We start from the raw sequence: 14953 nt of genomic DNA on the forward strand, positions 1-14953 counted from the left end.
TTCTGAGCCCAGGTGGAGCTAGAGGTCAAAGGTTAGTAGAATTTCTACCCAGGAACCATCTGGGCATTCAGGCTAAGCCTTCCTATTGATCATAGAGGCACTCCAAACTGAGCTGCCTGGAGCCTGACAGATGTTATAGGTAATTAACTCTTGATGCACCCATCCCGTAAGCGGGATCATTTTCGTTAACATCCGCTGAATTGCAGCGGATTACTCAAAATATTTATAGCAAAACACAGCTTAGGTTGATGTTAATCCACCTGGTGTGTCAGATTTCAATAAAGCTTTTCGGTGAAAGCATACCAAGCGTTTATGTAAGGACATCTCTCTCAGTAGACAAAATATTACAAAAAGCTAGTAGATTGGTCACGAAAGTCAGTAAAGCAATAAAATGAATCGCTTACCTTTGATGATCTTCAGATGTTTGCACTCACGAGACTCCCAGTTACACAATAAATGTTCCTTTTGTTCCATAAAGATTATTTTTATATCCAAAATTCCTCCATTTGGTTGGTGCGTTATGTTCAGAAATCCACAGGCTCGAGCGGTCAATTACGTCGCAGATGAAAATTCCAAATAGTATCCGTAATGTTCGTAGAAACATGTCAAACGTTTTTTATAATCAATCCTCAGGTTGTTTTTACAATATATAATCGATACTATTTCAACCGGGACTGTAGCTTCTTCAATAAGAGAGATAGAGAAATGTCCACTCTGTTGGCGCATGCAAAACGCTACTGGCACCCAGCCATACAATGACGCGATGTGTTCTTTCTCGCAAATTTTTCAAAATAAAAGCCTGAAACTATTTCTAAAGACTGTTCACACCATGGGGAAGCCATAGGAAAAGTAATCTGGTTGATATCCCTTTAAATGGAAAAAAAGGCAGGCTATGGAACAGAGAGCTTTCAGGAAAAACAACACTTACGGGTTGGATTTTCCTCAGGTTTTCGCCTGCAATATCAGTTCTGTTATACTCACAGACAATATTTTGACAGTTTTGGAAAGTTTAGGGTGTTTTCTATCCTAATCTGACAATTCTATGCATATTATAGATTCTGGGCCTGAGAAATAGGCAGTTTCATTTGGGTTACGTTTTTCCTCCAAACATCAAAATACTGCCCCTACACTCAAGAGGTTTTAAGGCCAAATCAAGAAGTCTGTCTGTCAGTCTATCTCTCTCCCTCTTTTTCTCTCAGTCTCACACACACACACACACACACACACACACACACACACACACACACACACACACACACACACACACACACACACACACACACACACACACATAGGCCCATGGTTCCATGCTCAGTCAAGGCTCACTGATTTGGGAGATGTCTGCCGGGATGAAGCAAATGCCACAAATCCTGTCCCTCTGTCTGTCTGTCTATCTAGCCCGCCCCTCCCACTTCAGAGGCCAGCCGCCTCACTCCCTCTCCTCCCCTCTCCACCTCCCTCTGCTTTTAATTAAAGCACACTGGGGACTTCATGAAACTAGCAGCATGGCTGTTAAGAGCCACCGCCTCCCTCACAGACTGACAACACAGCGCTGACACAAAGGCTGCGTCTACACAGGCAGCCCAATTTAGAATTTTTTTTACCAGTAATTGGTCTTTTGACCAATATATCACAACAATGAACTAAGACAAAACAAGGCTTTTAACCCCATTACAACTGAACTGTTTTCTTTTTAATGAGTGGAAACTGAAGCATTGTCCTTATGTGTCAGTAACAACGGAGGATGATAAATGCTCGCACCATACAGCGTGAGGTAATTGTGTGTCCATACAGAGGAAGAGTATCCAACTGTAGCGTGCAGATACTGTTCCCTTCAAGTAATCCACTGTGTTCTTCTATTGAACTATATACAGTGGGGCAAAAAAGTATTTAGTCAGCCACCAATTGTGCAAGTTCTCCCACTTAAAAAGATGAGAGAGGCCTGTCATTTTCATCATAGGTACACTTCAACTATGACAGACAAAATACTTATTTTCCACCATAAATTCATAAAAAATCCTACAATGTGATTGTCTGGATTTTTTTTCTCATTTTGCCTGTCATAGTTGAAGTGTACCTATGATGAAAATTACAGGCCTCTCTCATATTTTTAAGTGGGAGAACTTGCACAATTGGTGGCTGACTAAATACTTTTTTGCCCCACTGTACTTTATCCTCCTCCAGTTACAGAGTACACTCATCTCCTTACATGACTTTTTTGTCATGTGCACTATTCTTCTCAAGGTGTTCTCAAGCTGACAACAGTATAACAGGATCCTTCCAGCTGGAGAGATGGAACACTCAAAGCCAAATATGTGAAGAGAGAGTAGAGTATCCCCAATGAAACAGTGAGGACGGTTGCATGCACACAATAATACGATTATTGTGGCTAGTCAGATGAATATAATAGTTTGTTTAAAACATTTACATGCTTTGCAACAAGAACGGTTTCCCTTATGCATTATAAATGCAAGAAATCACCAATCAAAATAAACGTTCTACCACAGGGACCATTTTATTTTTGTGAAACCTTTTTGATTCTAAGTTGGGACATATAAAGTTTGAAGGTGAAAACTCTTTCTAAGATACAAACCTTCAGTTTTTCCGAACTCACTTCATTTGTAATAAGAGCTAGCACATGGGCTAGCACATGGACAGATCAAATACACTGCTAGAACTCCGATTAAGCAGTTTATATGTCCTAATCATTCAAAACTTGACCTCACACCAATTAGCATAAGCAGAGTAAGGTGTTTACATGACTATTTCCGTTCTCGGCCTACTGCCATAATCAGTTTGATATCGAATTATTAGTCTGCATGTAAACATACTCAGTGCATGAATCCTGTTGCTTACCTTTCCAAAGTCCCGCACATCAAACAAGTCGAAGGCCTCAAAGAGTTCACTCTTCTTCATGCCAAATATCTCATAGCAGGCGGAGAGAAATGTCCTGATGTTCTTCAAGCACAGGAACTGGAAACAGAGTAAAGGGGGATATTTTGATTATTAGTTGGATGATAATATAAGATGATTGACCATACAGTCACACAAAGTAAAATGAGTCACTTTATTCTGATGACAGACTTGCTTCACTGCATAGCTCGATCTCATATGAAATGCGTATTTATTTAAGTCTAGATAGAAATGTAAGCCGATTTGAGAAATCCTTGTCTATTCAGAGTGTTTGAAGGCTGAGTACCACAGATCAAACCACAGTCTTCTCAGAATCAGACTCCAGTCTCACTATTATCATTTATCAACGCTGGTCCTGACCTGTTCGCCACAAACTGTCAAGAGGACCTAAACATTTATATTGAAAAGTTGGGAGGCCAGAAGAGGCTCATGTCTGGTTCACACTTCAACATGGCTGCCACACAACACATTCCCATTCCACCTGGCTTCGACAATAAACATACGGTCATTGTCTGTCGCGGCCAGTTGCGGCCAGTTGCGACAGAGCCTGGGCGCGAACCCAGAGTCTCTGGTGGCACAGCTAGCACTGCGATGCAGTGATAGCTGGATTTCTTATAAGCGTCTGGGTTAGAGTCCCGCTCCTTGAAAGAGGAAGCTCTACCCTTTAGCTCAGTGAGGATGTTGCCTGTAATCCATGGCTTCTGGTTGGGGTATGTACGGTCACAGTGGGGACGACGTCATCAATTAACTTATTGATGAAGCCAGTGACTGATGTAGTTTACTCCTCAATGCCATCGGAAGAATCCCGGAACATATTCCAGTGTGTGCTAGCAAAACAGTCCTGTAGCTTAGCATCTGCGTCATCTGACCACTTCCTTATTGAGCGAGTCACTGGTCCTTCCTGCTTTAGTTTTTGCTTGGAAGCAGGACTCAGGAGGATAGAGTTATGGTCAGATTTGCCAAATGGAGGGTGAGAGAGAGCTTTGTATGCATCTCTGTGTGTGGAGTAAAGATTTTTTTTCCCAGCTGGTTGCACATTTAAGAATAATAAGAAGAAGATCGTTTACTGACTTGCCAAACCTTTCTGCCTAGTGCACATCCCAAATGTGAAGTAATTAACCTAATGTAGATCAATAGACTGACCTCTTCCAATCCAGATCAGTCTCCGACAGAACTGCACATAGGCAGAGTCAGTAGCCTCAAACCCTGCCACATAACGTTGGCTGAATAAAAATTGATTTAGTGAAGCTAAAATGCTGACGCGATGGATGCTACTGCCATCTTACAGTTGAGAAGATGGGAGAGGTGAACCTCACACTCAGTGTAATCTTAACCTTTTGATCAGAGTGCTGTGTCTGGGACAGAGACAAACGAGGAGGCCCGTTAAGATAATTGGCTGACATAAAACATGGTTGACACAAAGTGGGTTAGCTACTCTGTGATAAACTCTGGATGAAAGAGAGGATGTTGTCATAGACTGTTTTATAGGAGGATGCTGTTGGCACATTACTAAAGTAGACTACAGGTAGTCTAGTGGTTAGAGCTTCGGACTTGTAACCAAAAGGTTGCAAGATCGAATCCCTGACCTGACAAGGTAAACATCTGTTGTTCTGGTCCTGAACAAGGCAGTTAACCCACTGTTCCTAGGCTGTCACTGAAAATAAGAATTTGTTCTTAACTGACTTGCCTAGTTAAATAAAGGTTTAAAAAAATCCCTACCAGATCTGAACTGCAATGCTCTCTCATCTGTACCAATGCATTGTGTACTCATTTCTGTAGGTTGCAATATGCTGCTTCTCTGCAGGTTTTGAGAATTGCAGGATAATTGACATTTATGAATTGCAGGGTCATTGACATGAAATGTGCATATTTAAACCATAATCGCCAAATGATGGACTTAAGTCACTCAACACAGGATATCCCCAACAACGAATGTACATAATAGAGCCTTCAGCTACTGTATTAAGATTACAATCTTAAATGGTGTCCTGTTATGTTATATGCTGATGGCAACATTCTCCAATACAAGACTTTATCACAACAGTTTGTTAGAATGACATCAGTCCTCACAAATACGTACTGATGTACAGTGAATAACCAGTAACCAGGCTTTAACAAGCCTTATTTCAGGGCTGGACTGAAACCCTTCAGAGATGGGGTTGTTTGCTTACTTCTTTTTCGTTTGGTCTTTGACTCACAGGCAGGCTTTCACAGGAAGTGTTTTTTTATCGGTTGTTCTCTCTCTCTCTCATTTCTACAACAGCACAGCTGTTGTCTGTGTGATGCTGTAACTCTGCTAGGCACGGCAGTAGATGCAGTCAACGAGTCTGGGTTACTAGAACAGTGTTACAATACTAGTAAACAATGCATTGTTAAAAAAACAGAATACACAAGTCAAACCACTGAGAGAGGCAAAGTCATCTTTCTCTATTCATTATAACAGTTTCTCTATTCATATTTCTCGATCCAATATTTAGCTATCCTCCTGAACTGTGGCACGAGATCAGAGCCGTCTGTGAAGATGATGATGGGCACAAACATCAAATATTAAATTCTGCTCCACTCAAATCGCATCAGGCATTACAGATGACTTCCCAAGAAAGGCCTTGGGGCAGAAAACCCCAGATAAGACAGTCAGAGTGAAGGGCACGCAGGCAGCTAGTAAATAATGTTGAATGTTTACACTTGTATGCATGCCGTTTTATCTGAGGAGCACATCTTGGAGACGGCCGCCCGGGGGCTTCTGAGCAACCCGAAGAGCTTTAGTATCTGAAGGAAACAGCAGCCTCACAGAAAGGCATCTGCAACCCACAGCACTAGACTCAGTGGGCTGAAACCCTTTCTGTAGCACTGGGGTGAAGCATGCTGGGTGCAGGGAGGGACGGGGGTGGTGAGCAAGCACCAGGGAGGCTCGGGATCCTTTCACACTGAGCTGTTTTCTGCATTAGGAACACTCAGCCCCCTAAGGCTCTTGTACAGTACAGAGAGAGGCCTGACTGGTGTGGGTACCTCTCAAAACCATCCTCCTGACATGGAATGACGATTTCACACCGCGGCTTATTGTTGCATCCCGGCAGACATCTCCCGAATCAGTGAGCCTTGACTGAGCATGGAAACATGGGCCTGTGTCAGAGAGAGAGAGAGAGAGTGTGTGTGTGTGTGTGTGTGTGTGTGTGTGTGTGTGTGTGTGTGTGTGTGTGTGTGTGTGTGTGTGTGTGTGTGTGTGTGTGTGTGTGTGTGTGTGTGTGTGTGTGTGTGTGTGTGTGTGTGTGTGTTAACCTGTAGAGTAGGGAAGGGGACCAGGAAGGATGCAAGGGTAAGTGTAGGGAGAATTCACCACAACACTGTATAATGAAGGTGTAGCATTTCATATCTGAAGCACCATGCCAAAACCATCTGCAGAAATAAGACAAAGAGAAAATGGTCTCTACCACCATCCAATCCCACATTCTGCTTTTCAAGTCATGTGGTATTGCTGTGTTGAATCTTTTCAGAGCGCTTTAGCTCCATAATAAGGATCTTATTTCGTTCTGCTTATGTATTCCCTTCAATATGCTCCAAAGCTCCATGGCAACCACAGTGTGGGGGTCTTTTAAAACCCCAGTGTGTATTGTATGTAGCCTAGCCTACCAAATACTACCTAATCAAATCCTACTCTATTTGGTCTAAAATCTCCCACATGAAAAGCCAAACTGAGTTAGACTCATCTCATCCCTTTTGGTTAATGAGTGTCAATTAACAGCCGGTTAGATGGCCGACTCTGTCACAGAGGAAGCAGAGGACGTACTGATGTACAGTGAATGAGATTAGAGACCTGAGAGGCCACTTTCTGTTTGTCCTTTCACTCAATCTGATATGCCCACAGACAACCCAGCCCAGCCAACAGGGAGCGAGAGTGCCAGGCTGCATCTGAAATGGCAACTGATTCACTATGTAGGGAATGGGGTACCATTTAGATTCAGCCTCTGTGTGCTACTAGCCTGGAATCTAAACTGATACAATGGTCAAGTGGAGCATATGAATTTGGATTCCAGGCTAGTGTGCTACTGCTTGGAGCATCTCACATAGACAAGACAGATAGAACAATGGTTTAACTATAGCTCTGTAGCAATGAATACCATCGTATTCAACAGGGTATTGCATCAGAATGACATAACCCCTGCATGCTTTCTCTATGACTCATACCTACTGTATCTTATGACCGTCTCTTGAGATTGTGTCAGGTGAGAAGAAATGGTGTCATATGAAACCCTATAGGAGGAAAACAGGGGGCCACGGACCACGGTAATGTATAGCTTAATGTATGGGCCTATGACATGGAAACAGATCACCAGGGTTCCATCCAAAATGGCACACCCTATTCCCTATGTAGTGCACTACTTTAGACCAGAGCCATATGGGCATTACATAGGGAATAGGGTGTCATTTGGGACGCAGGCCAGACCTGAGGTACTGTATATGTCACACACATGTGAGAGCTGGGACCTGTTCTCAGCTGTGTCATTAGGAAACCTGAGTTGGAGTGTAGGCGAATGACTATGTGCTGACTGCAGAGGAACATCTGTCCGCCTTTTACAACCAGGTCCAGCTAAGGGTCAAACCCAGCCAGAAGACAGACAGCTAAAACAGCAGGATGCACAATCCAGAGATACACCCCCTCAGATTGTACTCTGTCCATAAACCTCCTAGGCGGTGGAGAGTAGACTCCATACTACACACTAGACTCCAGTAACTGCCACAGAATGATGTATTTTTCTCACACCCGGTCTGAAGGATAATACTCATCAGTGCAGTCTGCACTCGAATCAAAAAACGAACTGAGACATACGCCAGCAATTCATTTATACGGGCAGCAGGTAGCCTAGCAGTTAACAGCGTTGGGCCAGTAACCGAAAGGTATGCTATCCACTCCCTCTAGTGGTGTGGGGGCTGTGCTTTGACAAAGTAGGTGAGGTTATATCCTGCCTGGTTGGCCCTGTACGGGGGTATAGTCGGACGGAGCCACAGTGTCTCCCAACCCCTCCTGTCTCAGCCTCCAGTATTTATGCAGAAATAGTTTATGTGTCGGGGGGCTAGGGTCAGTCTGTTATATCTGGAGTATTTATCCTGTCTTATCCGGTGTCCTGTGTGAATTTAAGTATGCTCTCTCTAATTCTCTCTCTCTTTCTCTCTCTTTGTCTAGGAGGACCTGAGCCCTAGGACCATGGCTCAGGACTACCTGGCCTGATGACTCCTTGCTGTCCCCAGACCACCTGGTCGTGCTGCTAATCCAGTTTCAACTGTTCTGCCTGCGGCTATAGAACCCTGACCTGTTCCCCTGGACGTGCTACCTGTCCCAGACCTGCTGTTTTATCTCTCTCTACCGCACCTGCTGTCTCTAACTCTGAATGATCTGCTATGAAAAGCCAACTGACATTTACTCCTGAGGTGCTGACCTGTTGCACTCTCTAAAACCACTGTGATAATTATTATTTGACCCTGCTGGTCATCTATGAACATTTGAACATCTTGACCATGTTCTGTTATAATCTCCACCCGGCACAGCCAGAAGAGGTATGGCCACCCCTCATAGCCTGGTTCCTCTCAAGGTTTCTTCCTAGGTTCCTGCCTTTCTAGGGAGTTTTTCCTAGCCACTGTGCTTCTACATCTGCATGGCTTGCTGTTTGGGGTTTTAGGCTGGATTTCTGTATAGCACTTTGTGACATCGGCTGACGTTAAAAGGGCTTTATAAATCAATTTGATTGATTGGTGGTCAATCTGTTGATGTGTCATTGAGCTAAGAACTTAACCCTCATTTTCTCCAGGGGCGCCGTACTACTTAACAGCATATTACACTGCACCTATCTGGTGTATGTGACAACAAAACACATATGTTGTATTCACTTTCATTGCTCATCCCTAAGGTTACAGAAAGAGAGAGATTGAGAAATCCAGAGTGAGAGACAGAGAGGAGGGGTTGGGAGAGATCCTAACTTTCACCCTGACTCTTCTATTTAACAGTACAGACTTATTTAATGCAGCACTGACAGGCACAGCTCTTCATGACAGCCCTGTTTCATTACATTATTAATGAGAGATGACTGATTGGCCTCAGCTGGCCGGCCTGCTAGCTACGGTCCACAGTAGCTGATCCAAACCCAGGGACATACAGTAGGCTACGTTCAAAATGGCACCCTATTCCCTTTATAGTGCACTACTTATTATTTTTTATTTTTTACCAGTACACAGAAGTAGTGCACTATATAGGGAATAGGGTGGGATTTGGGACACAGCCACAGACTAATAACATTTGTCGTCTCCAACGCCTCTTATGTGCTTTCATGTACAGCCCGAGGTATTTCAAAAGGGTGGGAAGTCGCCCATAAAGAGTAACAACGTTTCTATATCTTTCGGCATTTTCCATGAAATGTTTCCCAACCCACATCCACCTGAAGCTAGAGGTTATGTATGTGTACACCTTGATGGATAGCAGTACGGTTTATGTTATTTGGTGCTCTGTCTGTTTACGGAGCGGGTCAAGTGATGCAGAGATTCTGTGATGGGGTCATGAGAGACGGAGGGTTGTGATAGTTTGGCTGAGATGTGGTGGAGGCCAGAGAGATTCATGGGTAAATGTCCTTCAATCTTCACAGTAAAGTAGTGTGTTGGCCAGGGTGTGTAAATCTTCACAGGACAGTAGTGTGTTGGCCAGGCCAAGGTGTGTAAATCTTCACAGGACAGTAGTGTGTTGGCCAGGCCATGGTATGTAAATCTTCACAGGATAGTAGTGTGTTGGCCAGGCCAGGGTGTGTAAGTCTTCACAGCAAAGTAGTGTGTTGGCCAGGCCATGGTATGTAAATCTTCACAGGATAGTAGTGTGTTGGCCAGGCCAGGGTGTGTAAATCTTCACAGGACAGTAGTGTGTTGGCCATGGTATGTAAATCTTCACAGGACAGTAGTGTGTTGGCCAGGCCATGGTATGTAAATCTTCACAGGACAGTAGTGTGTTGGCCAGGCCAGGGTGTGTAAATCTTCACAGGACAGTAGTGTGTTGGCCAGGCCAGGGTGTGTAAATCTTCACAGGACAGTAGTGTGTTGGCCATGGTATGTAAATCTTCACAGGACAGTAGTGTGTTGGCCAGGCCATGGTATGTAAATCTTCACAGGACAGTAGTGTGTTGGCCAGGCCATGGTATGTAAATCTTCACAGGACAGTAGTGTGTTGGCCAGGCCAGGGTGTGTAAATCTTCACAGGACAGTAGTGTGTTGGCCAGGCCAGGGTGTGTAAATCTTCACAGGACAGTAGTGTGTTGGCCATGGTATGTAAATCTTCACAGGACAGTAGTGTGTTGGCCAGGCCATGGTATGTAAATCTTCACAGGACAGTAGTGTGTTGGCCAGGCCAGGGTGTGTAAATCTTCACAGGACAGTAGTGTGTTGGCCAGGCCATGGTATGTAAATCTTCACAGGACAGTAGTGTGTTGGCCAGGCCATGGTATGTAAATCTTCACAGGACAGTAGTGTGTTGGCCAGGCCAGGGTATGTAAATCTTCACAGGACAGTAGTGTGTTGGCCAGGCCATGGTATGTAAATCTTCACAGGACAGTAGTGTGTTGGCCAGGCCAGGGTATGTAGAGCTTCACAGCACAGTAGTGTGTGTTAGGGGACACATAAACCTTTACTGCTCATAAGCTGTAATGACCTGATCCAAGGCTCTCCCTCTCCAGCCTCTCTCGAAAGAGGCAAGGCGTACGACCCTTGTCTTCTCACTGGAGCATGAATACTGTCTGTCCGCCCCTCCTCCTCCCCCTCCTACTCCTCACATCTCATCCTCCTATTTGTCCCCTCACTCCCCCTCCCCTCCTCCTCCTTATCCAGTAAAATATCATAAATGTGGTTTCCAGCTGCAGAGGGTGTGTAAGACAGGTCAACTGGTGTCTGATCCTGTGTTCATGTGTGTCTGTGCGAGCGTACCATAGTGTGCTTCTGTATGTAATTATTAACACTCTTCTCCACCACGGGGATATACAGTACATTTGGAAAGTAATCAGACGCCTTGACTTTTTCAACATTTTGTTATGTTACAGCCTTATTCTAAAATGGATTAAATTGGATGTTTTCCTCATCAATCTACACACAATACCCCAGAATGACAAAGGGAATGCAGGTTTTTAGAACATTTTGCAAATGTATTAAAAATAAAAATCAGACATACCTTATTTACATAAGTATTCAGACACTTTGCTATGAGACTCAAAATTGAGCTCAGGTGCATCCTGTTTCTACAACTTGATTGGTGGTAAATGTAATAAATTGGACATGATTTGGAATGGCACAGACATAAGGTCCCACAGTTGACAGTGCATGTCAGAGCAAAAAACAAGACATGAGGTCAAAGGAATTGTCCATAGAGCTCTGAGACAGGATTGTCTCGAGGCACAGATCTGGGGAAGGTAAAACAAATATTCTGCAGCATTGAAGGTCCCCAAGAACAGAGTGGCCTCCATCATTCTTAAATGGAAGAAGTTTGGAACCACCAAGATTCTTCCTAGAGCTGGCTTCCCGGCTAAACTGAGCAATTGGGGGAGAAGGAGGGAGGTGACCAAGAACCTGATGGTCACTCTGACAGAGCTCCAGAGTTCCTCTGTGGAGATGGGAGTCCCTTCCGGAAGGACAACCATCTCTGCAGCACTCCACCAATCAGGCCTTTATGGAAGAGTGGCCAGGCAGAAGCCACTCCTCCGTAAAATGACATGACAGCCCGCTTGGAGTTTGCCAAAAGACACCTAAAGGACTCTCAGACCATGAGAAACAAGATTCTCTGGTCTGATGAAACCAAGATTCAACTCTTTGGCCTGAATGCAAAGCGTCACATCTGGAGGAAACCTGGCACCGTCCCTACAGAGAAGCATGGTGGTGGCAGCATCATGCTGTGGGGATGTTTTTCAGTGACAGGGACTGGGAGACAAGTCAGGATTGAGGGAAAGATGAACGGAGTAAAGTACAGAGAGATCCTTGATGAAAACCTGCTCCAGAGAGCTCAGGGCCTCAGACTGGGTCGAAGGTTCACATTCCAACAGGACAACAACCCTAAGCACACAACCAAGATAATGCAGGAGTGGCTTCGAGACAAGTCTCTGAATGTCCTTGAGTAGCCCAGACAGAGCCCGGACTTGAACCCGATCTAACATCTCTGAAAAGCCTTGAAAGTAGATGTGCCGCATCGCTCCCCATTCAACCTGACAGAGCTTGAGAGGAGCAGCAGAGAAAAATGGGAGAAAGTCTCAAAATACAGGTGTACCAAGCTTGTAGTGTCATACCCAAGAAGAAGAAGACTTGAGGCTGAAATCGCTGCCAAAGGTGCTTCAACAAAGTACTGAGTAAAGGGTCTAAATATTTATGTAAATGTTTATGTAAATCTTCTCATAAATTTGCCCCATAAAATCGAAAAACCAGTTTTTGCTTTGTCATTATGGGGTATTGTGTATGGATTGATACGATTTATTTTATTGTTTCATTTTAGAATAAGGCTGTAATGTAACAAAATGTGGAAAAAGTCAAGGGGTCTGAATACTTTCCGAAAAAAGACAATGAAAATAGACATACAGTATTTAAATAGAGCTCAGCAGAGATGACCAAGTATCACCAATACCCACTATTACACAGCATGAGAAGCATTAGACATCCTCATTCACACTTAGTGGAGAAACATGATATGAAATACATATTGTTAATACAGTACACCACTGAAACACTAGGCTACACACTGCAAGGCCAAGTGCTCTTTGCTTTAAGCATTATCATTACTGACTGCCTGACTGACTGACTGCTCTATCTATTTTTAGCCGGGTAGAAAATAATGTCCATTTAATTTGGCTGGAGGTTTTCAATGCTCCACTGGAGATTGGATGAACAGTAAAGGTTGCAGTGGTGCTGCAGGCTACAGAAACATCTCTCCCTCGAGTGCATCATCTGGACATCTCAGAGTGGGAGTATTGATCTAGGATCAGTTTAGCCTCTTAGGACATATTGAAGAAGATTACATGGACAGGGGAGAGCTGATCCTGGATCAGCACTCTGAGACACTTCATGAATAACGAGTCTGATATCTAATAAGACAATGACAAGGACAAAGAAATAAAAAGCTGTGTTAACATATAACAAATGGGGACATTGACGTTCATGTGTTTCATTTTGTGTTGTTCCCATCCGATTCGTATTAGACATGGATTTAAATAGAGTTAAACGCTATCATCAATGGCCATTGTTTTCAATGTAACTATGTCAGTATTGACGAAAAAGCTCTCAGAAAGCACTTACAACAATACTGATGAAATGAAGCAGTCTGGTAGGTCAAAAAAACGCAATAAACATTGATTGGAGATCAGACTCTCTTCCTTTTTGAAAATCATAAAATGTAATGACATAATTCCTCATATAGTATTCAAAAAAAATTGACTGGCGCTCTGCAGAGGTACATATTCTATATTATAAACTGGGTGGTTTAAGCCCTGAATGCTGATAGGCTCACAGATGTGGTATATCAGACCATTTACCACGAGTATGACAAAACACGGAATAGGGTTTTTACTGCTCTAATTACATTGGCATCCAGTTTATAAGCAATAAGGCACCTTGGGGGAATGTGATATACGGCCAATATACCATGGCTAAGGGTTGTGTCCAGTCACTGCGTGTTGCGTTGTGCATGAGTAGCCCTTAGCCGTAGTATATTGGCCATATACCATGCTGGTCCCATGTTTCATGCACTGAAATAAAAGATCCCTTAAATTTTCCATATGCAAAAAAAAGCTTATTTCTCTCTAATGTTGTGAACAAATTTGTTAACAACCTTATTAGTGAGCATTTCTCCTTTGCCAAGATAATCCATATACCTGACAGGTGTGGCATATCAAGAAGCTGATTAAACAGCATGATCATAACACATATGCACCTTGTGCTGGGGACAATAAAAGGCCACTCTAAAATGTGCAGTTTTGTCACACAACACAATGCCACAGATGTCTCCAGTATTGAGGGAGTGCGCAATTGGTATGCTGACTGCATGAATGTCCACCAGAGCTTTTGAAAGAGTATTGAATGTTAATTTCTCTACCATATGCCACCTCAGCAATATGGTCCAAATCACACACCTATCAATATAACACACTGTCATCCCTAATGCCTCTGATCCGGCTGACTCCCTTGTTACAAATACTGCACTTGTAAATTATGTCTGAGTGTTGGAATGAGCCCCTCACTGTCTGTAAATTAAATAAACAAGAAAAGTGTGCCCCCTGGTTTGCTTATTACAAGGAATTTGATTGAGTGTTGTACTTTTTACGTTGACTCAAGAATGAGTACTTTTTCCACCACTGTACTTAACTACATTTAAAACAAGATACTTTTAAACTTGTATTCATGTAGTATTTTAATGGGTGACTTTGACTTTTACTCTACAAATTTTATAGAATGTTTTTAATCTATTTTGTATTTTTGGGGTAAAAAATACATTGTGTATTTTTTATCTCCCCAATTTCATTATATCCAATTGCAATCCAATTACGATCGTGTCTCATCGCTGCAACTCCCCAAAGGGCTCGGAAGAGGTGAGGGTCGAGCCATGTGTTCTCCGTAACATGACCCGCCTAACTACTCTTCTTTAGACCTGCCCGCTTAACCCGGAAGCCAGCCGCACCAATGTGTCAGAGGAAACACCGTTCAACTGACGACCGGGGTCAGCCTGCAGATGCCCGGCCCGCCACAACGAGTCGCTAGAGCGCGATGAGCCAAGTAAAGCCCCCCCAGGCCAAACCCTCCCCTAACCCGGACCATGCTGGGCCAATTGTGCGCCGCCCTATAGGACTCTATTATGGTATTTTGACAATTGAGTACTTTTTCCACCACTATCATAGAATACAATTTCCCAAAACATCTAAATCTATTCCAGCAAGGGAAATACAGGTGAATGCAGAACTTGGACGATTAGGAGAATTCTGAGTCATTCGGAACAAAATCAGTAATGATGACATCATCAAAGTGTCCCAACACTGACAATTCT

At 43.5% G+C, this 14953-nt stretch overlaps 1 protein-coding gene across 1 annotated transcript in view; it reads right to left on the reverse strand.

Annotated features, from left to right (window-relative positions):
- The window catches only part of vav3 (vav guanine nucleotide exchange factor 3), a gene marked incomplete at its 3' end in the record, with an annotated part of 118697 nt that overhangs the window by 95696 nt on the left and 8048 nt on the right, over positions 1-14953 (reverse strand). The window contains 1 exon segment of the mRNA XM_031796458.1: positions 2857-2973. Within this exon segment, the coding sequence (XP_031652318.1) occupies positions 2857-2973 (117 nt within the window).

Source organism: Oncorhynchus kisutch, linkage group LG18 (assembly GCF_002021735.2).
Source record: "Oncorhynchus kisutch isolate 150728-3 linkage group LG18, Okis_V2, whole genome shotgun sequence".
Classification (NCBI taxonomy): domain Eukaryota; kingdom Metazoa; phylum Chordata; class Actinopteri; order Salmoniformes; family Salmonidae; genus Oncorhynchus; species Oncorhynchus kisutch.